General features: G+C 34.3%; 1 protein-coding gene across 3 annotated transcripts in view; it reads left to right on the forward strand.

Annotated features, from left to right (window-relative positions):
- kcnma1a (potassium large conductance calcium-activated channel, subfamily M, alpha member 1a) overlaps positions 1 to 13,729 on the forward strand; it is a 137,612-nt gene extending 123,883 nt beyond the window's left edge. Inside the window, exons 23-29 of one of the 3 annotated variants that reach the window (XM_028602955.1) lie at positions 1,404 to 1,517; positions 4,623 to 4,753; positions 6,738 to 6,932; positions 7,389 to 7,507; positions 8,650 to 8,874; positions 10,026 to 10,054; positions 12,475 to 13,729. In XM_028602955.1, the coding sequence (XP_028458756.1) occupies positions 1,404 to 1,517; positions 4,623 to 4,753; positions 6,738 to 6,932; positions 7,389 to 7,507; positions 8,650 to 8,874; positions 10,026 to 10,054; positions 12,475 to 12,626 (965 nt within the window). In that variant the 3' untranslated portion in view covers positions 12,627 to 13,729. Of the gene's footprint in view, positions 1 to 1,403; positions 1,518 to 4,622; positions 4,754 to 6,737; positions 6,933 to 7,388; positions 7,508 to 8,649; positions 9,216 to 10,025; positions 10,055 to 12,474 lie in introns of those variants that run through there. The other 2 variants (XM_028602954.1, XM_028602952.1) reach the window with 2 other exon arrangements.
- The last annotated feature ends 12,988 nt before the right edge of the window (positions 13,730 to 26,717 follow it).

The raw sequence follows: 26,717 nt of genomic DNA on the forward strand, positions 1-26,717 counted from the left end.
AGTAAACATCATCCTTTATGGACATCGACAAAATGATGTTCCCACTGTCTGAGCTCGTGCTCCCTGAATGACTTGAAGTGTCAAACCTCTGCTATTTCCAAGATCAATAATTGGTATAACAAGAGTTATGATTATCCATGCTTCAGCTCAGTGTGTGCTTCCAGCTGTGTACTAAACTATTTGGTGTCTTATCTATTGCAAAGGGCTGGAAGATCTCTTTTGTAATGTAAGCAGCTCATTGACTTCCTTCACAGGAAATGCACATACACTCTCACATACGTGGAGAATCTGCAATCCTTTTAAAACTTTGTGACCTGAATATATTCCCTGCATTATGTTTCCTTGGTGGTGGCACTATAAGCTGGCATTTTGCTGTAGTCAGCACTAAATGATGGATGTCAAAACACAGTTGATGCATTATGCATATAGCATTACAGATTTAAGGTGTTTACTTGTCACTTTGAGGAAATGCAAAAATGTGAAGTCATGTGAATTCATACTCCTGTCACTTGCACTTGTATTTCATGGTCCCGAGCCGCACCATTTCCGATAAAAGGTTTTCAGGATCCACTTCACCAATTTTATTGTAACAAAATGAACGACATATAAAATTTATGTCTGCAAGTTGATGGAGGGATGTGAATGCTAAATATGTCTTAGCTGACCCCTAAAAGCACAGTATCCGTATTGCAATTTTTAGGCAGGTGCCTTGTTTACTTAGCCTTCTCCTCCATCTTCCTCTTTTTTCTGTCAATCCACACATTTGAATGACACAGAACGCGCACATTAACGACTTCATGCTGAGTGAGCTGACATGCACTTTGTATAATGGTATTGATACGGAGTTCCAGTTCATATCCTCATGCTTATAATACATGTGCAGTAAACACCCTTAAGAGACATGCAGGTTTTTGCTTGGATTGTATTTTCCTTTACCTAGAAAAAAAAATGCAACATATAGTAGCCTATTGCCCAACATGCAGTAATATACAAAAAGACGAAATATTTACGACCAGAATCTGATTTATTGTTTTGCAAATTATTCAGTTTTACCAATTATTTTGCCATAGGAAATGCATAATTTCTGAGAAACAGCATGCCAGATTTGCAGAAGGTTACCAAACAACAAGTCAGCTACATCCGATTAAAGCTAGCTCATGAGTTAGCCGCAGCTAGCCTTAGCTAAAGATACAACTAAAATTGCTCTTATTTTGAAAAATATCCATTATGATGAACTGACACCTTGGTACTCTAAATGAAACTAAATTCAATCATGATGAGGAAAAAACACATCTTAACTCCTGCTTGAGCTAACTAGCTTAGCAGCTCTCAGCAACTGCCATTTCAGCTTTTTACTCTATTTGTTATTTGCTGATTTCTATAAATCTGTTTGTGGTGTTCAGGTTTCACGCCTCCTGGAATGGACAGGTCATCTCCAGACAGCAGTCCAGTACATGGCTTTGTGCGTCAGGCTTCCGTCACCACCGGATCCAACATCCCCATCATCACAGAGCTAGGTAAAGCTGTTTACACCTACCTCAAATGCAAATACTGCATGCCCTACCCAACAACCTCAGTTCAACTCATTACTCATGGGCAGACGTAGACTCATAGTGCTAATAATCCAAGATTTAGACATCATGCTGCTACCAAAAGTTCCAACTCATTCAAGGTCAAATGAACTTGGGGAATGCGTGGTGTGGAATTTTTGTTCACTTTCATGGCGCTGGTAGCTTTGCCCAACTCAAGATCATATTTGTGAATGATTCCATCTGGATAGCTTTTTTCAAGTGGTGATAATGTTAGCTGAAAGGACTGGAAAAATATCTTTGCTGAGGACAATGTGGACAACTGTAACTTGAGGATGTCAGACAGACATTGTGAGGACTATTGCTACATCTCCTGCAATTTGTCCACTAATGCACAAGAGAAACCTAGCCTGATGGAGAGGGTGAGAGAGAAAAAAAAGGGAAGAGAGTGAAAAAAAAACTGCCTTGGTTGCAAAATGGGTTCATTTATTAATAACAATGGCAGAGGCTGTATTCCCACTGGTGGTGGGGACTCATGAAACTTTCAGATCTCTGAGGGGCCTTCTAAAGCACCAGAGACTGGCTACTCTGTCTCCCCTGACCCAATTAGGGAGCAATGGAGCATGAGGCCAGCTAAGAAAAGGCCAGAAAGAGAAAGGAGCTACCTAATGTTACTTGTAACCGGGCCAGCCATTACCTGCGGAGAGGCTCTCCCATTAGACTGCTGACCGCATACGTAATCATCAAAACTAGATGCTATCCATGTTCGAGTCGTTGGTTGCCTTCGTCGACTCAAACTCTAGAAGCTTCAGTGTTATGTGCAAAGGGGAGAGTGGCTGCATGTCTTACTGGAACCACATACTGTAATTACGTTGTCATATGTTCAGTTTACAGCGCCAGGAGCAGATTAAGGTCTAGTTGGAACATAAAAACCCAGCTCATCTGAGTTGCATGATCAATTTTGTTTGTGTGGCGTGTAAAGTAGGTGTGTTTATAGACTATGTTTATCCCTTTCACTGTCTTACCGTGAAATAATTTATTGTTGTTATAGTGGTATAGCGGCGTGACAGCTCTGGCTTTGTATCTACTGTGCACTCTAATCCAGGGTGCTTTATTTTTAGATCCTGGACAACCATGAATGAATCGGAGTAAATCCCTGGGTTGACACGAGTAGTCTGAGACAGCGAAATGCCTTTATTGCAGTCTTTGAAACAGTTTCAATAACGACACAATTTCTCCCCTTCCCTGCACTGTCTCATCACCATTAGCTAAACCTGGCAAACTACTGCCATTGGTTTCACTCAGTCAGGAAAAAAAAAGTGGAACCAACATACAAATGATAACAGAGCTGGGTAAGCCGAGCCTTTGTCCTCTGCTGCCGCTGTTCCCTCGCTCCACTGCTCAGCTCCTCATCAGCTTGTCTTGATTTATCTGGCTGCAGTCAAGGCCCTCGCTGCTCCCATGGCTTCACTTTGAACACGTTTTTAGTCTTCGTTCTGGTTGAAATTGACTGTCTTGTTTTGGCCCCTTTTTAATGATTCTTTTTTTGTTTTGTTTTGAGGGTATTTTTTTTCCCCTCCAGTTGCGTTTGCAGAGCATCGCTAGGCTTTTGATCATGCTCAGTCTGTCCTTGTGGCTGTTTTCATAGCAACACCCCCCTGCTCCTCACCCCCGTTCCCCCAATCCAAACACACACACACACACACACACACACACACACACACACACACACACACACACACACACACACACACACACACACACCAATTCACTCCTTTGGCCCAGGCCTGTTTGCATCAGCCCCTTGTCTCTTTGACTGACATTTCTGTTCCACAGCACACAGGAAGCCTGGGAAGAAATCAGATTTCCAAAACAAAAAACTCAAGATCAAACCATCTTTTAAGCTGTTTATTTATTTTAAAAATGTATTTTCCAGTTTCTTTTTTTCTTCTCCAGACCATGTCTCTGAAGCTCAGATATCGGGGAAGTCAAACAAAAACTTATGTGATGCTGCTAGAAACACAATCTAAGATAAAAAGACAAGCGCTTTGCTGCCGGGAGCACTTTGTGTTTTTAAATCAATTATCAACCAATTATGCCATACATGAAAAACAATAAATATTAGTTATTTCAGTTTTGGGTTGTTTTCATTCACACTGCAATTTATTTCATTTAGCAGACTTTATTATTAATCATTAGATTACAAAAAAGTGTGTTGTCACCTGGCTTTAATTTGATTTTCAGGGAAAAGGTAAATATTTGAGAGGTATTTCTATAAATGTGGAAAACTCTGGAAAACATAGCATGAATTTCAAAGTGCATGGTTTTCTCATGTGACATATTAGCCATTGTTGAAGTCTGACTTTTTTACCTTATTTATTGGATCAAGACCAATACCTATATGCAGGTTACACAGTCCACAGACTGGTTACTATCTCTTGAGAATTTGTCTGTTTTTGTGCTTTACGTTATATCAAGATACAGTGGCTACTGAGGTGCTAATGCAGAATAAGTATATCATTTATTCAGAATTGGGGACTTCTACAATGGTTAACACTGTGTATGCAAATTATTTTTTTCTTAAGTTGTGGTTTGTCTTTATGTATCAAATGCATGTGATATACAGCAGATTTAAGCAACTTTGAGTTCGTGAAAAGCGCTATATAAATTCAATTTATTATATTATTTAATATTCAAAATGTTGAATACTTTCTCAAGTTAGAAACACCTTTTTCACCTTCTAAACAAATTACAGAGAACATATTTCGATTATTTTTATTATTATTATTATTATTTTTAGACTGAAAGTAATCTTCAAAAACACGTCAATTGTTTGAAGAAGAAATGTCGTTAAAAATATGTGCAGAAGTTTAGAAGCAAAATATAATGTGCATCTAATGTTGCATTATATTGCAAGTCTGGATCAATACCCATATACCTGAGATGTTTCTGTTACATTACCATGATATATATACACATCTTTTTAAATGTAATAAACAAAGAACTCTCAGGTGTGTTGGTGTATGTGTGTGTGTGTTTGGCCCATGCCTCTTCACAGTGCCTGTCTCTAACTCCCTCCCTCCCCTCTCTCAGTGAACGATTCAAATGTTCAGTTCCTGGACCAAGATGATGATGACGACCCAGACACTGAGCTGTACCTCACTCAGCCCTTCGCCTGCGGCACCGCCTTCGCTGTCAGTGTACTCGACTCCCTGATGAGTGCAGTGAGTTCTCAAACACACTTTACACTCGCTGTGTTTTTGAGTGTTTTTCAAAATCACTTTTCAAAATTATACATTTTGCAAACAAATTCTGATTTTCCGTGTTTGGATCCTATAACAGAGTCATATTAAAAATTTCAAAAAGATAAAGTTAAGAGTTTCACACAGAGCACATAGGGAGGCTGTGCCCACTGGGTAACAATTGCATGTTGTTGCACTGGTAGAAACATCAGGATGAGCAACTTTGAAGTGAGTCAGACTCGAAAAATGGACCTGAGAAAACTTTAGGAGTTTTTTTTTTTTATTTAGTGCCCCCAGAATGAACATTGCTTTTGCTTTTTTGGTAGTGGTGACTCTACAATTCTGTTATTTCACATTCAATTAGAAACTCAAGTTTATGGTTACTAAAGAAAACAATGTCAGACATATCAGTAGTTAATATTAAAGAGTAGCTAATCTTAGACTATGAGATGTAATGCTACCCCAGTAGAGAAAAAGGGGTAACCTTATCAAAGAGTTTCAGTTGATGCACAATTTTGTCATTTTAAGTAGGCAGAAGTTGGTAAATGAAATGGTACAGTACATTCATCAAACATGCCAACCAGCTCCACTAACATCAATATGTAAATTGTTTGCATCACTTCTCAACTAAAGTATTATGTATTCAACTTTTAAGAGCCTATTTACATCTTTTAACAAAGTAAGTGTTGAAGGTTAGCGTAATGGCGATGACACAAGCTTAGCTGTAACAGGCTAAAGAAACATCCCCCACCCCCTGTCATGCCCAACTGTGGTTTTCCCTTTGGTGCTGTGATGGCTTAATTCCAGCAGCCCTCTCAGTGAGTGAGGGGTTAGAGGGGCGTGCAGAGCCGAGCTGAGCGCGGAGTAGAGCAGGCGTCAGCTGTAGTCTGGCACTGGTCAGAGGTGAAGCCAGCTAATGGACAGTGCTCATCCATCATGAGGCTCTGCAGGCCTGTCAGGGGCCCGGGGAGAGGAGCTGCCGCTCTGGCCCGGCTGCCGAGTGACATCGGCTGTCTTCACACACAGCAAAATCAGGTCCTGATCGGCTTGAAGGACAAGAGAACCTAACATCCGCAGAGCGCAGTTAAATCGTTGTTTCAGAAGCGGACATCATACAGTGTGTAGGTCAGCGTTCCCAGAGGAAAGAATAGTTGAACTACCTGTTTTATTTAACATGATGATCCCACATCTAGTATGGTTATCAAAATGTCATTGTTTCTCTCAAATTTGATACATTTATGCATATTTGCCTTAACCTTCTACGAGATTTTTTTTATTGTTTTTATTTATAATAAGTATATCACTTATCTTAAATAAAACTGTCTCAAGAGTGTCGCCTCCACCCCGAAACAGTGGAGAGGAATGGGCATTTAAAAATGCAACAGCAACATTTCTTTCTTTGATTTTGTTACTCTGTCTGGATAATCCACAGAAAACGCTATTGTGTCACGACTATTGCTTCTGTTGTAAAGATATATAATAAAAACTTTACACAGCGAGGTCTTTGGATTATCCAAAGCAACAAAAATGCAAAACCTGCGAAGGCATGTTTCTGTTGAATTTTTAGAACATAATTAATCAATGTTAGAAATACAACAAACACATCTGTTGTAAATGGGTGGAGGAAGATGTCTCGAAGACAGATATCTAAATCCGGAGCAAATAAGACCAAAACTATTTGCATGGCTACATACCACTGGAGGTAAATGATAATAGATTTTTGTAATTTTGGTTAACTGAGCCTTTAAAGCTACTGAAAATATGGCATCCCAGGAATGGTGTACAAGACAGTGAGTTCTCTGTAGTCTTTCCTGGTGTTTTTTCTTACCACCCAGTCAGCTCTATGTGAAGAGACAGGCTGAGGGTCGACATGATAGGGGCTGCACTTTCTTCCCACATCTGCCACAACCCTACTTGTGACTCATATCCCCATAACACTGATATCCCCCCTCCCTCTTCTCCCCAGACATACTTTAATGATAACATCCTCACGCTGATTCGGACGTTGGTCACAGGGGGAGCCACACCAGAGCTGGAGGGCCTGTTGGCTGAGGAGAACGCCCTCCGAGGTGGTTACAGCACACCGCAAACACTGGCCAACAGAGACAGGTGTCGCGTCGCCCAGCTAGCCCTCTACGACGGGCCATTTGCCGACTTGGGGGTAAGTGGATGTTTAAGCGAAGATGACACGTTTTGGCACTACCCAGCAGCACACATCTGGCCGCCTCCGCTCCTCGCGGCCCTTAATCCAATGTGAAGAACAGTGATCACGCAAAGCAGGCCTTAGTGGGTGGAGAGGGAAGAGGGCTTTAGAGAGAACAATGAATTCCAAGTTTAATTGGTTCCAACCTTGTTTTTACAGGTTTTTGTTATTGTTATTCTTAACTTCCAATACTGAAGTAATTTAGTTTTTTCTTATGAATTTTGGCATAATTTAAAAACATTGCTGATTGTTACAGTCAGTATTCGCTCCTAAGCAAAGCCTTAGCAATGCAGAACATTGAATTTTCACTTCAACTTTACAAAGAATGACATTTATGGCCACTGATCCAGATTTTCAGGGTAACCTACTCACTCACTGACGCTGTCTTTGTTCTGTTGTTCTGTTGTTCATCAGGATGGCGGCTGCTACGGAGATTTATTCTGTAAAGCACTGAAGACGTACAACATGCTGTGTTTTGGAATCTACAGATTAAGAGACGCTCACCTCAATTGCCCGAGCCCGTGTACAAAACGGTACAATTTCTGCCTTTGACTTTTCACTGAATATTTAGGGTTATAGATAGAGTACTTTATTCATCCCAAAGGGTCAATTGTGCAGTGTTACAGCAGCTACTATTTCAATGTGAGCTACCTTAATGTTAGCCATGTAATATACTATAATATATATATATATATATATTCAAGATATTTCTCTATTTGCTTGATTTGTTATTGTTTTCATGTAATTTTAATTGTAATTTTTCTTCTTTGTCATGTAGTTTTGTAAGCAGATATTGTTGTATTTATTTATTTATTTTTTAAATTTCTTTTCTTTTCAGTATATGTTATGAAATCTTTTAATATTATCTAATTAAATGTTGTTTTGGACCCCAGGAAGACTAGCTGGTCATCTAGGCATAAGCTAATGGGGATCCTTACAATAAATACAAAAATAAATACTTCACATAAATCACAAAAACAAATTAGGTAGGTGAGAATTGAGGCCTAGTTAGTACAATATTATTACAATAGACTAAAATAAAATTACAATAGACTGAAGATAGAACTATAACATTAACTCTAACTATGTAGGCTACTCAATATATACGGTACAATGATGGTCATATTCTGTAATATCCTGTTATATACAGTAGTATAAAATGTACATTAGTGTAAGTCAAGTAAATATCGCTCCAAGTGCTTCTTGAATATTAAACAGAATTAAGTATGTCCTGTTAAATAAACATATATGTCTCCATCTAAACACATCCTTCATTTAATATACATGACCTCTTGTTAATTATGTTCATTTTCATTATAATGCATATGTCTATGCTAAATCCATTAATTATTTGTAAATGGAATATATGTACATTGCAGTATATTTTCTATTTTGCATAATTCACAAATTAATTTGCATGTTTATATTTACATATCAAATTCTAATTTGTCTCTTTACATTAAGTGCTTAAGTTTAACCTCTGAAATTTTACACATCTTAAAGTTTGATAATTATTTTCTTATACATTTATCCATATTGCTCCTTCCTTAAATGTTCTAGTGATGAAGTATACTCAATATATGCCTTTCTTTCTTTGATGTATCCTTCACTATTTGCTGCTTCCCCACAAGGATCATAAAAGTTTATTCTTGTCTAACATTTGTTTTCTGGGCAGGTATGTGATCACGAACCCACCGTATGAGTTTGAGCTCGTGCCCACAGACCTGATATTCTGCCTCATGCAGTTCGACCATAATGCAGGCCAGTCCCGGACAAACTTGTCCCACTCTTCCCACTCCTCCCATTCCTCCAGCAAAAAGAGCTCCTCTGTCCACTCCATCCCGCCCTCCAACCGGCAGAACCGCAACAGTAAGACCCGGGAGGCCCGCGACAAACAGAAGTATGTGGCCTCACGTGTCCTGTAGAGTTTTGTCTGCATGCTTAGTGTTTTATACATGACCTGTGTTTTTAAGATGTGTGTGTTTGTGTGCAGACTGTCGACATATAGACTGATAAATACTGTGTATTGTGTGCTGGTGGATTGTTTGTGTGATTTGTGCTCTGCTACCATGCTTAGTGTTACATTGTGCATTTACCTCATAATCATGTGCATGTGGTATTCACTCTCACATCACAGCAATCATAACATGACATGAACAAAATGGTAAACTCGCTTTGTGGAAAGCTCATTTATTGTAGTCAAAGAATGTTGAGAGTCTTTTCTTACTTATTAGGTCTGTGGCATTGTAAACAATAAAACCACTTGTTTGGATGGCACAGCCATTGTGGTTGGAAACAAGCTTACAGTAAAGGTCTCCACCACAGCCAAATAATTTGACATAATACAACACAACACACATTCAGTATGTTGTTAGGTCTACCTGTTGTATCTGTCTTAATATTTAGTCATTTTGTGTATAACTCTTAATATTTGTGTAGTAAGTAATTGTTGTTTGTTGGATATTTGAGCGCATTTACCTCACATGATCAGTACGCCTCGATCATGGATGTAATGTATTGTGATTTACCTACTGTAGCTAAAATTGATTATAAAGCACATTTGGCTGACATTACTGCTACAATGTTACTCATAAGATCACCCCTCATTAGCAGTGTTGATATTTTTTTAGTGCAGCTGTACTGCTTTATTGCATGCCCATGCTGATAGCCCTCTTTCCTGTTATTTTTGTTATACAATTATAAGATTATTTCAAATTTGGTGAAATATTTTGACATACATGTTATTTACTCCTAATCCCCCTCCCCCTCAAAAAAATACACTTTGAATTTAATTTTCATCTAGGAGAATAAAGTAATTTTGAAATCGTGATATATTCTAAAAGCATGCAGATTTGTTATGATTGTACTTAAGAAGTTTTTATATGGTAGACGGTAAGCCCTCAATACATCTTAAAATTAAGATGTATGATATTGCCTAAATACTGTAGTAGTAACAATAAGTAAGCCTTAGTTGGACTAGTCATTTGTCAGTTGTGTATTGACTGTAAATACTACTCACTTACAGTAGATTACTTACCTCTCTTTCTGAAGTGCAACAAGGATGAATAGAATGGGCCAAGGTATGCAAGTTAACAATTCTGCATGTCTTAGCAACCTTTACCTGGGGTTCTGATCATAACTATGTCCTCTGTGGATATTGTTATGACGAGGGGAGTTTGTTTTATTTATTATGTTATTTAGATGTTATTGAAACCATGCCTCAGTTTAAGTTTGCTTTCACCTGGAAAGCAAAATGTCTGCTGCTGCTCCTGCCCCCCTCCCTGCCGTGATCAGGACCATCTCCACATTGCATGAGGTTGAGACGAAACCCCCCTTTCTTTGTGCCTTTACCTCAGTTTTTCCCTTGATGATATGAGTTTTCTTTTCCTCCAGACAAATCCTTTTTTCACATTGTTTCTTCCCTTCATTTATCATGCCTTTTTATGATTTATTTCAACTTGAGATGGTTTGCATTGTGTGAGAGGTCTGTGTGTTTGCACATCTTCCCTCCTATTAAATGCTAATTATTGTAGCAGACTTTTAGATCTAATACTGATGCTCTTGTCGAGTAGGTTATTATTGCACCAGCATCGGCATAAATCACAGTAACATGTTGCCTGACTGTATAAATCAAAATCATAGCTCACATGTAGGTCAGACTGATTCAAATCCCCCTGATGCAGCCAATTGCTTACTTCTTCACAGAACTTTAAGAAAGTGTGTCCAGCCCTGTGCCATCGGTCACACCGAGAAAGTGGGAGGTGTGACCACTTTAAAGTCTAAATTGAACGGGCATATGAGTCTGTAAGTTACCTCCTTGTAACCCTGTGCACCTGATATGGTGGTTTGAGGCGACATCACTAAGTTCACCGTATCAGCAGCAGACTCTGGAGAGAGATGGCAGACATCTTGCTTCACCTCAGGCATAATTCTACACATCAAATGTCTGTGCTGTAACACACGGCCCTGCAGCATTAAGCTTGCTGACACACACACACACACACACGCACACACAGGCCCACACAAATTAATCTCCACACATGCAAGCCTGCATGTATATGAACACACATTCACCAACATATATACACACACACACACACACACACACACACACACACACACACACACACACACACACACAAGGATTGCTTCACATAGCAAAGTTAAAATGTAATATTACAACTTCACCCAAAAGGAAGTGACATCTTGAATGGCATTGCAGATGCCTGTAAAGTGCTAGGAGAGAGTTTACAGACTTCTGACAGTTTGCATACACCTTTCCATTTCCTCAGAAACATTGCTCTCATAGCCTACTTAAACATGAAGAGATTCCCTCTCAAATGACATATCCAACTCTTCCAAGTCTCTTCCATCACATAATGAGATTAAAGCCTACTATGAAATGTGACTGTTTCAGATACCGTTTATGTGTAAATTATTAGTTAGCTTAAAGGGTCATCTTATTCAAATTACGACATATTTTCTATTTTCATATATTCAAATAGTTAAATGTATTTTTTTCCAGGTTTTGAGATATTTATCTCAGAGATTTTTGCCTCCATCCCAACATAAAGGGAAGTGAATAGAATTTTGTTTGTGGTGCTAACAGTATTAAAGAATGACATTCAGCAACTTTGCTTTCCAGAAACAGTGTCTCTGCTAAAATATAGTCAAACAGAATGTGTTTGGGGCAAATAAACATGGATCACACAAACCGCTAATGCACAGACTGTACAGATGTTAGATGTAGTTTGCTAGCAACATATGCACCAACAGTCGTGTGTGTCATCTCAGAATTCACCAGGAACTCAGGCCCTTTGATTATTTTCCTCCAGTTTTTCTTCTTTGTCTATATATACATTACACACAGAATTAAGTCATTTTTCATTTACTATATGTTTATTCACCTCAATTTATGCAGCCCCAGTCGAACCACCGATTTCCGTCTCTTTGCACCTTGAAGGAAATCTAGTTTGGATAATCCACAGAACCAGCTTGAGAGCTTTTTTCATGACTATTTCCTTCGTAGAAAGCAGTTCCATTGAAAACTGTGGACACTGTTGCTATGAGCATCACAAACTAAATTTCATTCTCCTACGTTGTATTACGATTGCATCAGAAATCTCTCTCAAAAACGGCTAGATTACAGGAGGAAGTGAAAAAGTTTTATGTAATATGGGGAACCTGTAACACTTAAGAACTGAACAAGACCCTTAGGATGATATCTTTGTTATCTAAAATGAAGTATTCTGACTGATTATAGCCATCTACTTACACAACTGTACTTGATTACACAATGCCACCATGTCAGCACCATGACATTCAAATTGGCTCAGTGCACCAGAACACAGACTTAACTGGACGTCACGGTTTGATGCTAATCACAAAGAATGCCATGCAAATCTACCACTTAAACTGAGGCACTATGGTTGTAAGTAATCCAACGTTGCATACTTTTTCAAACTAATTCTGTCTTCTCTTCTTTCTCTCTTGTCTTCAGAAAAGAAATGGTTTACAGATGAACCAGAAAATGCCTACCCACGGAATATTCAGATCAAGCCCATGAGCACTCACATGGCCAACCAAGTCAACCAATACAAATCCACTAGTAGTCTGATTCCACCAATCAGAGAAGTTGAAGATGAATGCTGAACACAGGGTTTTCTTGCTGACTCACCAGGCATCTGTACGCTCTTTCAAAAGAGATGGGAGATCACCCATGGAGGATTGATGATGATGATGATGATGATGATGATGATGATGATGATGACGACGACAGAAATGTAGAAGACTGACACATTTCTCTTCACTCATTCTTCTAATCAAGGGTTGGACAGAAACCCAAACTAGAAGGGACCTCCCCTTGTGTATACCTTTAATGTTACTTCCATGCTCTTGGACATAGTTTTATTTATTAATGTATCCATAGTGATGTACATAATGACAATCAAATAAGGATTGTACAGCCCCTTCCCCCTAGCACTTTTTGGATTTATTTTAAGAATTGAAAAAAAAGAGTACTTCCTGTAATTCTTTGCAATAGTTCACCTCTTCGTGTGACCAGACCCCATTGCTAAGGTGACTGGTTATTGGAGGATGAGGGTTGCAGCGATAACATGTTAATATCATCTCCCAAAGATCCGCCCAGATGCGTCACGTCAAACCAGCTGGATTCATCAACTTCATATCCCCTGGCTTCTGTTCTATTTGCACTAAAACTGAACAAGTTTCTTTTGACAGAACAACTGGAACCATCAGATCCCCCTCCAATAAAATGTCTCTGAGGAGATGAAGGAAGGAAGAAAGGAAGAGGGAGGGAGGGCTGCTTGGCTTCGAAAGCATACTAGTCTTGTTCTTGGGTTGTTTTACATCATGTCATTGCTTAAGGTTTGCTACTTCACTATTGACTCATCATGTTGAGTGAGAGCATTCCACTCCTGCTGAACAAAGTAATCTTTCATAACAGTAGTCTAAAAACTCAAAGAATGGTGCAGTGTTGGCGTATACTGGCGGAAAGAGAACCCTGTACCTGCTGTATGTATCTGCTGATACGTCAGATCATAAAGCCTGTGACTCTGTTTGAAGCGCCTATCGCATGATATGTGCCTGAGCCCCCTTCTATAACAGATACAGTGCGGTTGATCAACCTGCGTACATGAGAAGGATGAAAAACAACTACCCTTGTCCTTCATGTGTTCAGGAGCATTTACGTTATGTGCACGCTGTGTCTGTCTGTGTGTGTGTGTGTGTGTGTGTGTGTGTGTGTGTGTGTGTGTGTGTGTGTGTGTGTGTGTGTGTGTGTGTGTGTGTGTGTGTGTGTGTGTGTGTGTGTGTGTGTGTGTGTGTGAGAGAGTGTGCATCGCAGCCACTCGTCCTGATCAGTGGTCTCATCTCCTCCATCGCCGTGTATGTGATGGTGCACCTTTAAAGGAACAGCATGTGGAAACTTTGCTCTAAAAATGAAAGTCATGGTAGACAAAAAAAAGAGTAGACAAGTCTAGAGGGTTTGGATCTACAAACAAAATTATTATGTTGCATCAAAAATCAGACCAAAATCCCAAACTATGATTGAGCCAAGCTAACACGAACAGCAGCTGCGTGTCCACCGTTGACGCTTTGCCGTGATATCTGCGGCAGAATTTGGGATCACAAAGAGTGGTGTATTTTCTGAATGTTTCGTCTGTTACAAAAAGTACATGTCTGAGGAAAGAAATGCCACATATTGCATAAAAGTGGGCTTCAATGGGTCCTCCTCTGATCAAAACAACTGCCTGGCACAGGGTTGGCACAGAGGCAGTAAAGAGCTTGGATGTTCTCTGTTGCCAATCCAGATGTCACACGCCTCAAAACTCTCAGGAGTTAAGCTGCTATGTTCGGTCCTCTCACATGGGGAAATGCTCAAACATAGATGGGTGGAAATGCAACACTGCACACAGACTGCTAATAAGGATACTGCAGAGGAACCAGTGTTCTTTATGCTAGCCTGTGTGCAACATTAGTGTGTGTTTTGCACATTTAGGCACTGTTAGATCCAAATCCAGATGGGATAGTGATGGAGGATTGAGGCGTTAGCCTTGTACTCCTAATACATAAACTTCATGCAAATATGTAGTTGAATTCATACATTTAAACATAATTATTTTGTATCCATAAACATAATCAATTTGTACTTATTTTTCTAGACAAGAACCAAGTGAAAAGTACTACGGGAGATTAAAAGACTCAAATAATCTTTTACCTACATATCAAAGGATTTTGTCTTGGACTATATCACCCCTCTGTGCCCTCTTTAACAACTGCATCACTCTGGAGCCAATAAAGCTTAGACTAGCTTGCATTGTGAAACTACCGTCTTCAGCCTGGCAGCTCAGCTATAGAGACTGTTGGGTGCTTGTAGAAATAGATTAAGGCTCATCTGACTCCTCTAGATGCACAGATGAGCCATATCTATTAAATAATGTGTCTACTGCTAAGCATCCCTAGCTGCAAACATGCAGACGGAAAGATAGGTGAAAAGGAGTTATGGGATGGTAAATGGTGTATTTAGGTGGAGAGCAGAACAGAGTGGTATTAATAACGTGAAGATCATAGAGTTGCTCTCTCTGTGTGCAGGCCGGAACTGAATAACCTTCATTAGTTCTGTTTGACCTAAATTAGGTCTCTAGTGTGGAGGAAGAGTGTGTATTTTACACCTAAGCACAGTGTGCTGGTGTTTTCCACAAAATCAGATTTCAAATATGACAGGGACACACAGTAGTTTATTGCAGTGATTCTTCTCTATAGGCTATAAAGAAAAATTAAGTGAAAAAAAATTGGAATATGAAAAACATAATATTGTGCTAAATATGTTTGTGTAAATTCAACCCATTATATAAACCACATTTCTTTTTCAAACAAAATGATCTGAGCTTCAATGTCCGTCTATTGGGTGTGTTGCAAATATACTGAAGCCTCATATACATTGTCCTGAAGTGAACTTTTGAACTGTGATTACATCGTTGACACACTTTGTAGCAAATAGATTTCTTTTCAGAAAACATGTGAGTGAAATGTATGTATAATTGGGTTGGTAATGGCATCTTGCTAGCCTGAACACTAAGGAACTATTAATATTTGATAATGGCATTAACTTATTATACATAGAATCGACAAACTGATTGTTATGTTGAAAAAAAGACAAATCTTGAAAATGAAATATCCTGGTTTCTTGTGGGAGAATATTAAGTAGGAAAAGTCAGGCGGAATTTGATCTGGTTTATCAGTCATTACAAAGAAGAAGGTAGCACCAATTCAGCAGAGGTTATCAAAAGAGAGAACATCCTTAATTTCCCTGTTTTTATTACTTTGTGTTATTACAGGGTTTACATTCCATTTTGTCAGCTTGTCATCTGTCACAATCTGTCACAACTGCTTCTTATTTGTTTACAGAGTATTTTATTAGGGTACTTAAACATAGCATTGTTCAGAAATAAAACGGTACATGCTGCAAACTGGCATTAACATAAACTCATAAAGTAATGCACCATTTGTTTTCCTTATGCTTGATTACTGTGCTTTTTCTACCTGAACCCTCATTGTGCGACTCATTCAGGCTGGCATTATTCACAACACTGGACTGAGATTTCTTTCCTTCCTACACCTTGTCATATGTCTCTGTTAGATGTTTTAGGTCTTTGCATTGTATACCTCTAAAGTTTTTTAGAGTGTTTTTTGAAGTGCCATGAAGAGTTTAGTTAAGCAAGCATCCTTCAGTCATTCTGGGACACAAGCTCGCTTTGAGGGAGCTGAGTCCAAGTGTTTTCCACTATGAGAACGGTGTAATGTACTTGCATGGAGAACATCCAAGCCATTAATGCCTCCATGCAAGTATAGTGCCAGGCAATGTAGAAGGTCAAGAGGAGGGCCCATATTAAGTCCCACTATAGCGAAAAGTGGCATTCAGAGAGACAGCTGGGGCAGATGGAAGCCCCGGTCATCATACCACACATATAGTCTGCGCATATGGATGACTGAAAGATGCACATAGAGGCACATGCCTGTAACATCAGATGTGTTGTTGTCTACTGAACAAAACAAAGACTATGATACGTCATACGTTACTGTTACAGTATGTTGCATTATTTTTGTTAATCTATTTTTTGCTGTAAAGGATGGATATAATAACTTATTTGCTGGGAATTGTACTAGATATAATAGAACATATAAAACTTATTGGGATGGGAGGTGGGTCTCAAGTCTTAACAATACATTAAAATTGCATTCAGCAATTTTTTTGTTTAAAAAAAAAAAAAGAAAAGTTGCAATTTTTGTTTATTACGTTTGGCTGCCTATCAGTTCAGGAAGAATTCAGGACATTGTTCTTGCGTATCACAGATAGGATTTGTTGGCACATCGTCATTGCAGCAAACAGGAGTTTGACATAGCAGTCTAATTAGTTTGGATGTGTTCTAGATATGATGGATACATGGATTATTTGATGGTGCTGAGTTGATCTACCTGACTCTGTCAAATATAATCTGCTGATAAATATACTGTCTTGTACAAAAAGGTTGTACATAGATTGTACATGGTTTCTTTTTGTATTTTCTCAAATTAAAATGGATGTATTTGTGTTCTAAACCTGGAAACTCTCCTCTTTTTATTTTAACTACAAAGAAATGTTTTCCTCTATTGTTGTACTCTCTCTACCACTTGTTATGCCTGAGACTAAGAACATTTACTCAATAACTGTACTTAGGTATTCAAAGTACTTGTTCTTTACATATTTACTTACTAACATACTTTAGCATTTCCATTTTATGCTAACATTTTAGAGGGAAATATAATTATTTTAAGACAAATACATATATTTTAGAGCTATAGCTTCTGGTTACTTTGCAGATTAAGATTCATAATGTATTTTGTCATAATTAAATGTTACAATAAAGTAATAAATGTCATATTATAGTATGTCATAAAAATGTCATACAAATGTTATGTAGTGTCATGAATAATTTTTTGTCGTAAGAAAGTCCTAGTATAGTATGTCACAAAAAGTCATAAAAATGCCATAAAAGAGAGTACACAAAATGTCATACTATGTGTAAAAAAAAAAGTAATAATATACAGTAATATGCCCTAAAGAAAATAATAAAAATGTCATAGTACTGTGTAGTATTTCATAAATAAGTAATAGTATAGTATGTCATTAAACAAGTACTAAATCATAGTATTGTATGCCAATAATATGTACAAAAAGGTCATAGTAAAGTATAAAGTAAAGTAAAATGTGATACAAAGTTATAGGATAGTATGTCACAAAAGTCATAAAGAAGTCATGGTGTAGTATGTCACAAAAAATCATAAGTCATAGTATAGTATGTCAAAAAAGTCAGAAAAAAGTCATAGTATAGTGTGTCACATGAACGGTCTTATAAAAAATTCAAAAAATAGTATGTCACAAAAAGTCATAAAAAAGTCTTAGTATAGTATGTCACAAAATAAATCATAGTATGTTATAGTATGTCACTAAAAAGTATAAAAAGTCATAGTATAGTATTTCACAAAAAAATCATAAAAACTCATAGTATAGTATGTCACAAAAACCCATTAAAAAGTCATAGTATAGTATGTCACAAAAAGTCAGGAAACAGTCTTACGTTACAAAAACATAAGAAATCATAGTATAGTATGTCACAAAACATCATAGTATGGTATAGTATATCACAAAAAAGTCATAGTATAGTATGTTAAACAAAGGTCACAGTATAGTATAGTATGTCACTGAAAAGTATAAAAAGTCATAGTATAGTATTTCACAAAAAAAAACATAAAAACTCATAGCATAGTATGTCACAAAAAACCATAAAAAAGTATATAGTATAGTGTGTCACAAAAAAACATAAAAAAGTATATAGTATAGTGTGTCACAAAAAAGTTCTTATAAAAAGTCATAGTGTAGTATATCTAAAAAGTCATAGTATAGTATGTGGCAACAATGTTTTTAAAAATCTTAGTATAGTATGTAAAAAAAAAAGTCATAAAAAGTCATAGTATAGTATGTCACAAAAAGTCATGAAAAAGTCATAGTATAGTATGTCACAAAAAAGTCAGGAAAAAGTCTAACGTCACAAAAACCTATAAGAAATCATAGTATAGTATGTCACAAAACGTCATAAAAACGTCATAGTTTAGTATGTCACAAAAAGTCATAGTATAGTATGTCACAAAAAGTAATAGTATAGTACGTCACAAAAAGTAATAGTATAGTACGTCAAAAAGTCATAGTATAGTATGTCACAAAAAGTCATAAAAAGTCATAGTATAGTATGTCACAAAACGTCATAAAAATGTCATAGTTTAGTATGTCACAAAAAGTCATATTATAGTATGTCACAAAAAGTAATAGTATAGTACGTCACAAAAAGTAATAGTATAGTACGTCAAAAAGTCATAGTATAGTATGTCACAAAAAGTAATAGTATAGTACGTCACAAAAAGTAATAGTATAGTGCGTCACAAAAAGTAATAATAAATCATAGTGTAGTATATCAAAAAAGTCATAAAAGGTCATAGTATAGTATGTCACAAAAAATGTTAAAAAAAAATCATAGTATAGTGTGTCACAAAAAAGTCATAGTATAGTATGTCGCAAAAAGTCGTAGTATAGTATGTGGCAAAAAATGTTCTAAAACTTCCTGACTTAACAAAAAAAAGTAATATGTCACAAAAAGTCATTAAAAAAGTTATAGTATAGTGTGTCACAAAATAAATCATAGTATGGTATAGTATGTCACTAAAAAGTATAAAAAGTCATAGTATAGTATTTCACAAAAAGTCATAGTATAGTATGTCACTCAAAAGTCATAAAAATGCCATAAAAGAGAGTACACAAAATGTCATACTATGTGTAAAAAAAAAAGTAATAATATACAGTAATATGCCCTAAAGAAAATAATAAAAATGTCATAGTACTGTGTAGTATTTCATAAATAAGTAATAGTATAGTATGTCATTAAACAAGTACTAAATCATAGTATTGTATGCCAATAATATGTACAAAAAGGTCATAGTAAAGTATAAAGTAAAGTAAAATGTGATACAAAGTTATAGGATAGTATGTCACAAAAGTCATAAAGACGTCATGGTGTAGTATGTCACAAAAAATCATAAGTCATAGTATAGTATGTCAAAAAAGTCAGAAAAAAGTCATAGTATAGTGTGTCACATGAACGGTCTTATAAAAAATTCAAAAAATAGTATGTCACAAAAAGTCATAAAAAAGTCTTAGTATAGTATGTCACAAAATAAATCATAGTATGTTATAGTATGTCACTAAAAAGTATAAAAAGTCATAGTATAGTATTTCACAAAAAAATCATAAAAACTCATAGTATAGTATGTCACAAAAACCCATTAAAAAGTCATAGCATAGTATGTCACAAAAAGTCAGGAAACAGTCTTACGTTACAAAAACATAAGAAATCATAGTATAGTATGTCACAAAACATCATAGTATGGTATAGTATATCACAAAAAAAGTCATAGTATAGTATGTTAAACAAAGGTCACAGTATAGTATAGTATGTCACTGAAAAGTATAAAAAGTCATAGTATAGTATTTCACAAAAAAAACCATAAAAACTCATAGCATAGTATGTCACAAAAAACCATAAAAAAGTATATAGTATAGTGTGTCACAAAAAAACATAAAAAAGTATATAGTATAGTGTGTCACAAAAAAGTTCTTATAAAAAGTCATAGTGTAGTATATCTAAAAAGTCATAGTATAGTATGTGGCAACAATGTTTTTAAAAATCTTAGTATAGTATGTAAAAAAAAAAGTCATAAAAAGTCATAGTATAGTATGTCACAAAAAGTCATGAAAAAGTCATAGTATAGTATGTCACAAAAAAGTCAGGAAAAAGTCTAACGTCACAAAAACCTATAAGAAATCATAGTATAGTATGTCACAAAACGTCATAAAAACGTCATAGTTTAGTATGTCACAAAAAGTCATAGTATAGTATGTCACAAAAAGTAATAGTATAGTACGTCACAAAAAGTAATAGTATAGTACGTCAAAAAGTCATAGTATAGTATGTCACAAAAAGTCATAAAAAGTCATAGTATAGTATGTCACAAAACGTCATAAAAACGTCATAGTTTAGTATGTCACAAAAAGTCATAGTATAGTATGTCACAAAAAGTAATAGTATAGTACGTCACAAAAAGTAATAGTATAGTACGTCAAAAAGTCATAGTATAGTATGTCACAAAAAGTAATAGTATAGTACGTCACAAAAAGTAATAGTATAGTACGTCACAAAAAGTAATAGTATAGTGCGTCACAAAAAGTAATAAAAATCATAGTGTAGTATATCAAAAAAGTGATAAAAGGTCATAGTATAGTATGTCACAAAAAATGTTAAAAAAAAATCATAGTATAGTGTGTCACAAAAAAGTCATAGTATAGTATGTCGCAAAAAGTCGTAGTATAGTATGTGGCAAAAAATGTTCTAAAACTTCCTGACTTAACAAAAAAAAGTAATATGTCACAAAAAGTCATTAAAAAAGTCATAGTATAGTGTGTCACAAAATAAATCATAGTATGGTATAGTATGTCACTAAAAAGTATAAAAAGTCATAGTATAGTATTTCACAAAAAGTCATAAAAAAGTCATAGTATAGTATGTCACTCAAAAGTCATAGTATAGTATAGTCTGTAACTAAAAGGTATGAAAAGTCATAGTATTTCACAAAAAAAACATAAAAACTCATAGTATAGTATGTCACAAAAACCCATTAAAAACTCATAGTATAGTATGTCACAAAAAGTCAGGAAAAAGTCTTACGTTACAAAAACCTATAAGAAATCATTGTATAGTATGTCACAAAACATCATAGTATGGTATAGTATATCACAAAAAAAGTTATAGTATAGTATGTCAAACAAAGGTCACAGTATAGTATAGTATGTCACTGGAAAGTATAAAAAGTCATAGTATAATATTTCACAAAAAAAACATAAAAACTCATAGTATAGTATGTCACAAAAACCCATAAAAAAATCATAGTATAGTGTGTCACAAAAAAGTTCTTATAAAAAGTCATAGTGTAGTATATCTAAAAAGTCATAGTATAGTATGTGGCAACAATGTTTTTAAAAATCATAGTATAGTATGTAAAAAAAAAAACATGAAAAAGTCATAGTATAGTATGTTGCAAAAAGTCATGAAAAAGTCATAGTATAATATGTCACAAAAAATGTCAAAAAAAATCATAGTATAGTGTGTCACAAAAAAGTCATAGTATAGTATGTGGCAACAATGTTTCTAAAAATCATAGTATAGTACGTAAAAAAAGTCATAGTATAGCATAGTAAAATATGTCACTAAAAAGTATAACAAGTCATAGTATAGTATTTCACAAAACAACATAAAAACTCATAGTATAGTATGTCACAAAAAAGTCAGGAAAAAGTCTAACGTCACAAAAACCTATAAGAAATCATAGTATAGTATGTCACAAAACGTCATAAAAATGTCATAGTTTAGTATGTCACAAAAAGTCATAGTATAGTATGTCACAAAAAGTAATAGTATAGTACGTCACAAAAAGTAATAGTATAGTATGTCAAAAAGTCATTGTATAGTATGTCACAAAAAGTAATAGTATAGTACGTCACAAAAAGTAATAAAAAATCATAGTGTAGTATATCAAAAAAGTCATAAAAGGTCATAGTATAGTATGTCACAAAACGTCATAAAAATGTCATAGTTTAGTATGTCACAAAAAGTCATAGTATAGTATGTCACAAAAAGTAATAGTATAGAATGTCAAAAAGTCATAGTATAGTATGTCACAAAAAGTAATAGTATAGTATGTCACAAAAAGTAATAGTATAGTACGTCACAAAAAGTAATAGTCTGGTACGTCACAAAAAGTAATAAAAAATCATAGTGTAGTATATCAAAAAAGTCATAAAAGGTCATAGTATAGTATGTGGCAATAATGTTTCTAAAAATCATAGTATAGTATGTCGCAAAAAGTCATGAAAAAGTCATAGTATAGTATGTCACAAAAAATGTTAAAAAAAATCATAGTATAGTGTGTCACAAAAAAGTCATAGTATAGTATGTTGCAAAAAGTCGTAGTATAGTATGTGGCAAAAAATGTTCTAAAACTTCCTGACTTAAAAAAAAGTAATATGTCACAAAAAGTCATTAAAAAAGTCATAGTATAGTGTGTCACAAAATAAATCATAGTATGGTATAGTATGTCACTAAAAAGTATAAAAAGTCATAGTATAGTATTTCACAAAAAGTCATAAAATAGTCATAGTATAGTATGTCACTCAAAAGTCATAGTATAGTATAGTCTGTCACTAAAAGGTATGAAAAGTCATAGTATTTCACAAAAAAAACATAAAAACTCATAGTATAGTATGTCACAAAAACCCATTAAAAACTCATAGAATAGTATGTCACAAAAAGTCAGGAAAAAGTCTTACGTTACAAAAACCTATAAGAAATCATTGTATAGTATGTCACAAAACATCATAGTATGGTATAGTATATCACAAAAAAAGTTATAGTATAGTATGTCAAACAAAGGTCACAGTATAGTATAGTATGTCACTGAAAAGTATAAAAAGTCATAGTATAATATTTCACAAAAAAAAACATAAAACCTCATAGCATAGTATGTCACAAAAAACCATAAAAAAGTATATAGTATAGTGTGTCACAAAAAAACATAAAAAAGTATATAGTATAGTGTGTGTGTCAAAAAGTTCTTGTAAAAAGTCATAGTGTAGTATATCTAAAAAGTCATAGTATAGTATGTGGCAACAATGTTTTTAAAAATCTTAGTATAGTATGTAAAAAAAAAAGTCATAAAAAGTCATGAAAAAGTCATAGTATAGTATGTCACAAAAAAGTCAGGAAAAAGTCTAACGTCACAAAAACCTATAAGAAATCATAGTATAGTATGTCACAAAACGTCATAAAAACGTCATAGTTTAGTATGTCACAAAAAGTCATAGTATAGTATGTCACAAAAAGTAATAGTATAGTACGTCACAAAAAGTAATAGTATAGTACGTCAAAAAGTCATAGTATAGTATGTCACAAAAAGTCATAAAAAGTCATAGTATAGTATGTCACAAAACGTCATAAAAACATCATAGTTTAGTATGTCACAAAAAGTCATAGTATAGTATGTCACAAAAAGTAATAGTATAGTACGTCACAAAAAGTAATAGTATAGTACGTCACAAAAAGTAATAAAAAATCATAGTGTAGTATATCAAAAAAGTCATAAAAGGTCATAGTATAGTATGTGGCAATAATGTTTCTAAAAATCATAGTATAGTATGTCGCAAAAAGTCATGAAAAAGTCATAGTATAGTATGTCACAAAAAATGTTAAAAAAAAATCATAGTATAGTGTGTCACAAAAAAGTCATAGTATAGTATGTCGCAAAAAGTCGTAGTATAGTATGTGGCAAAAAATGTTCTAAAACTTCCTGACTTAACAAAAAAAAGTAATATGTCACAAAAAGTCATTAAAAAAGTCATAGTATAGTGTGTCACAAAATAAATCATAGTATGGTATAGTATGTCACTAAAAAGTATAAAAAGTCATAGTATAGTATTTCACAAAAAGTCATAAAAAAGTCATAGTATAGTATGTCACTCAAAAGTCATAGTATAGTATAGTCTGTCACTAAAAGGTATGAAAAGTCATAGTATTTCACAAAAAAAACATAAAAACTCATAGTATAGTATGTCACAAAAACCCATTAAAAACTCATAGAATAGTATGTCACAAAAAGTCAGGAAAAAGTCTTACGTTACAAAAACCTATAAGAAATCATTGTATAGTATGTCACAAAACATCATAGTATGGTATAGTATATCACAAAAAAAGTTATAGTATAGTATGTCAAACAAAGGTCACAGTATAGTATAGTATGTCACTGAAAAGTATAAAAAGTCATAGTATAATATTTCACAAAAAAAAACATAAAACCTCATAGCATAGTATGTCACAAAAAACCATAAAAAAGTATATAGTATAGTGTGTCACAAAAAAACATAAAAAAGTATATAGTATAGTGTGTCACAAAAAAGTTCTTGTAAAAAGTCATAGTGTAGTATATCTAAAAAGTCATAGTATAGTATGTGGCAACAATGTTTTTAAAAATCTTAGTATAGTATGTAAAAAAAAAAGTCATAAAAAGTCATGAAAAAGTCATAGTATAGTATGTCACAAAAAAGTCAGGAAAAAGTCTAACGTCACAAAAACCTATAAGAAATCATAGTATAGTATGTCACAAAACGTCATAAAAACGTCATAGTTTAGTATGTCACAAAAAGTCATAGTATAGTATAGTATGTCACAAAAAGTAATAGTATAGTACGTCACAAAAAGTAATAGTATAGTACGTCAAAAAGTCATAGTATAGTATGTCACAAAAAGTCATAAAAAGTCATAGTATAGTATGTCACAAAACGTCATAAAAACGTCATAGTTTAGTATGTCACAAAAAGTCATAGTATAGTATGTCACAAAAAGTAATAGTATAGTACGTCACAAAAAGTAATAGTATAGTACGTCACAAAAAGTAATAAAAAATCATAGTGTAGTATATCAAAAAAGTCATAAAAGGTCATAGTATAGTATGTGGCAATAATGTTTCTAAAAATCATAGTATAGTATGTCAGAAAAAAGTCATGAAAAAGTCATAGTATAGTATGTCACAAAAAATGTTAAAAAAAAATCATAGTATAGTGTGTCACAAAAAAGTCATAGTATAGTATGTCGCAAAAAGTCGTAGTATAGTATGTGGCAAAAAATGTTCTAAAACTTCCTGACTTAACAAAAAAAAGTAATATGTCACAAAAAGTCATTAAAAAAGTCATAGTATAGTGTGTCACAAAATAAATCATAGTATGGTATAGTATGTCACTAAAAAGTATAAAAAGTCATAGTATAGTATTTCACAAAAAGTCATAAAAAAGTCATAGTATAGTATGTCACTCAAAAGTCATAGTATAGTATAGTCTGTCACTAAAAGGTATGAAAAGTCATAGTATTTCACAAAAAAAACATAAAAACTCATAGTATAGTATGTCACAAAAACCCATTAAAAACTCATAGTATAGTATGTCACAAAAAGTCAGGAAAAAGTCTTACGTTACAAAAACCTATAAGAAATCATTGTATAGTATGTCACAAAACATCATAGTATGGTATAGTATATCACAAAAAAAGTTATAGTATAGTATGTCAAACAAAGGTCACAGTATAGTATAGTATGTCACTGGAAAGTATAAAAAGTCATAGTATAATATTTCACAAAAAAAACATAAAAACTCATAGTATAGTATGTCACAAAAACCCATAAAAAAATCATAGTATAGTGTGTCACTTTTCTTATAAAAAGTCATAGTGTAGTATATCTAAAAAGTCATAGTATAGTATGTGGCAACAATGTTTCTAAAGATCATAGTATAGTATGTAAAAAAAAGTCATAAGAAGTCATAGTATAGTATGTGGCAACAATGTTTTTAAAAATCATAGTATAGTATGTAAAAAAAAAACATGAAAAAGTCATAGTATAGTATGTTGCAAAAAGTCATGAAAAAGTCATAGTATAATATGTCACAAAAAATGTCAAAAAAGTCATAGTATAGTATGTGGCAACAATGTTTCTAAAAATCATAGTATAGTACGTAAAAAAAGTCATAGTATAAATAGTAAAATATGTCACTAAAAAGTATAACAAGTCATAGTATAGTATTTCACAAAACAACATAAAAACTCATAGTATAGTATGTCACAAAAAAGTCAGGAAAAAGTCTAACGTCACAAAAACCTATAAGAAATCATAGTATAGTATGTCACAAAACGTCATAAAAATGTCATAGTTTAGTATGTCACAAAAAGTCATAGTATAGTATGTCACAAAAAGTCATAGTATAGTACGTCACAAAAAGTAATAGTATAGTACGTCAAAAAGTCATTGTATAGTATGTCACAAAAAGTAATAGTATAGTACGTCACAAAAAGTAATAAAAAATCATAGTGTAGTATATCAAAAAAGTCATAAAAGGTCATAGTATAGTATGTCACAAAACGTCATAAAAATGTCATAGTTTAGTATGTCACAAAAAGTCATAGTATAGTATGTCACAAAAAGTCATAGTATAGTACGTCACCATATCGTGGTGGAGAGGTTTGTGTGTCTCTGTGAACC

This window comes from Perca flavescens, chromosome 17 (assembly GCF_004354835.1).
Source record: "Perca flavescens isolate YP-PL-M2 chromosome 17, PFLA_1.0, whole genome shotgun sequence".
In the NCBI taxonomy this organism is placed as follows: Eukaryota; Metazoa; Chordata; class Actinopteri; order Perciformes; family Percidae; genus Perca; species Perca flavescens.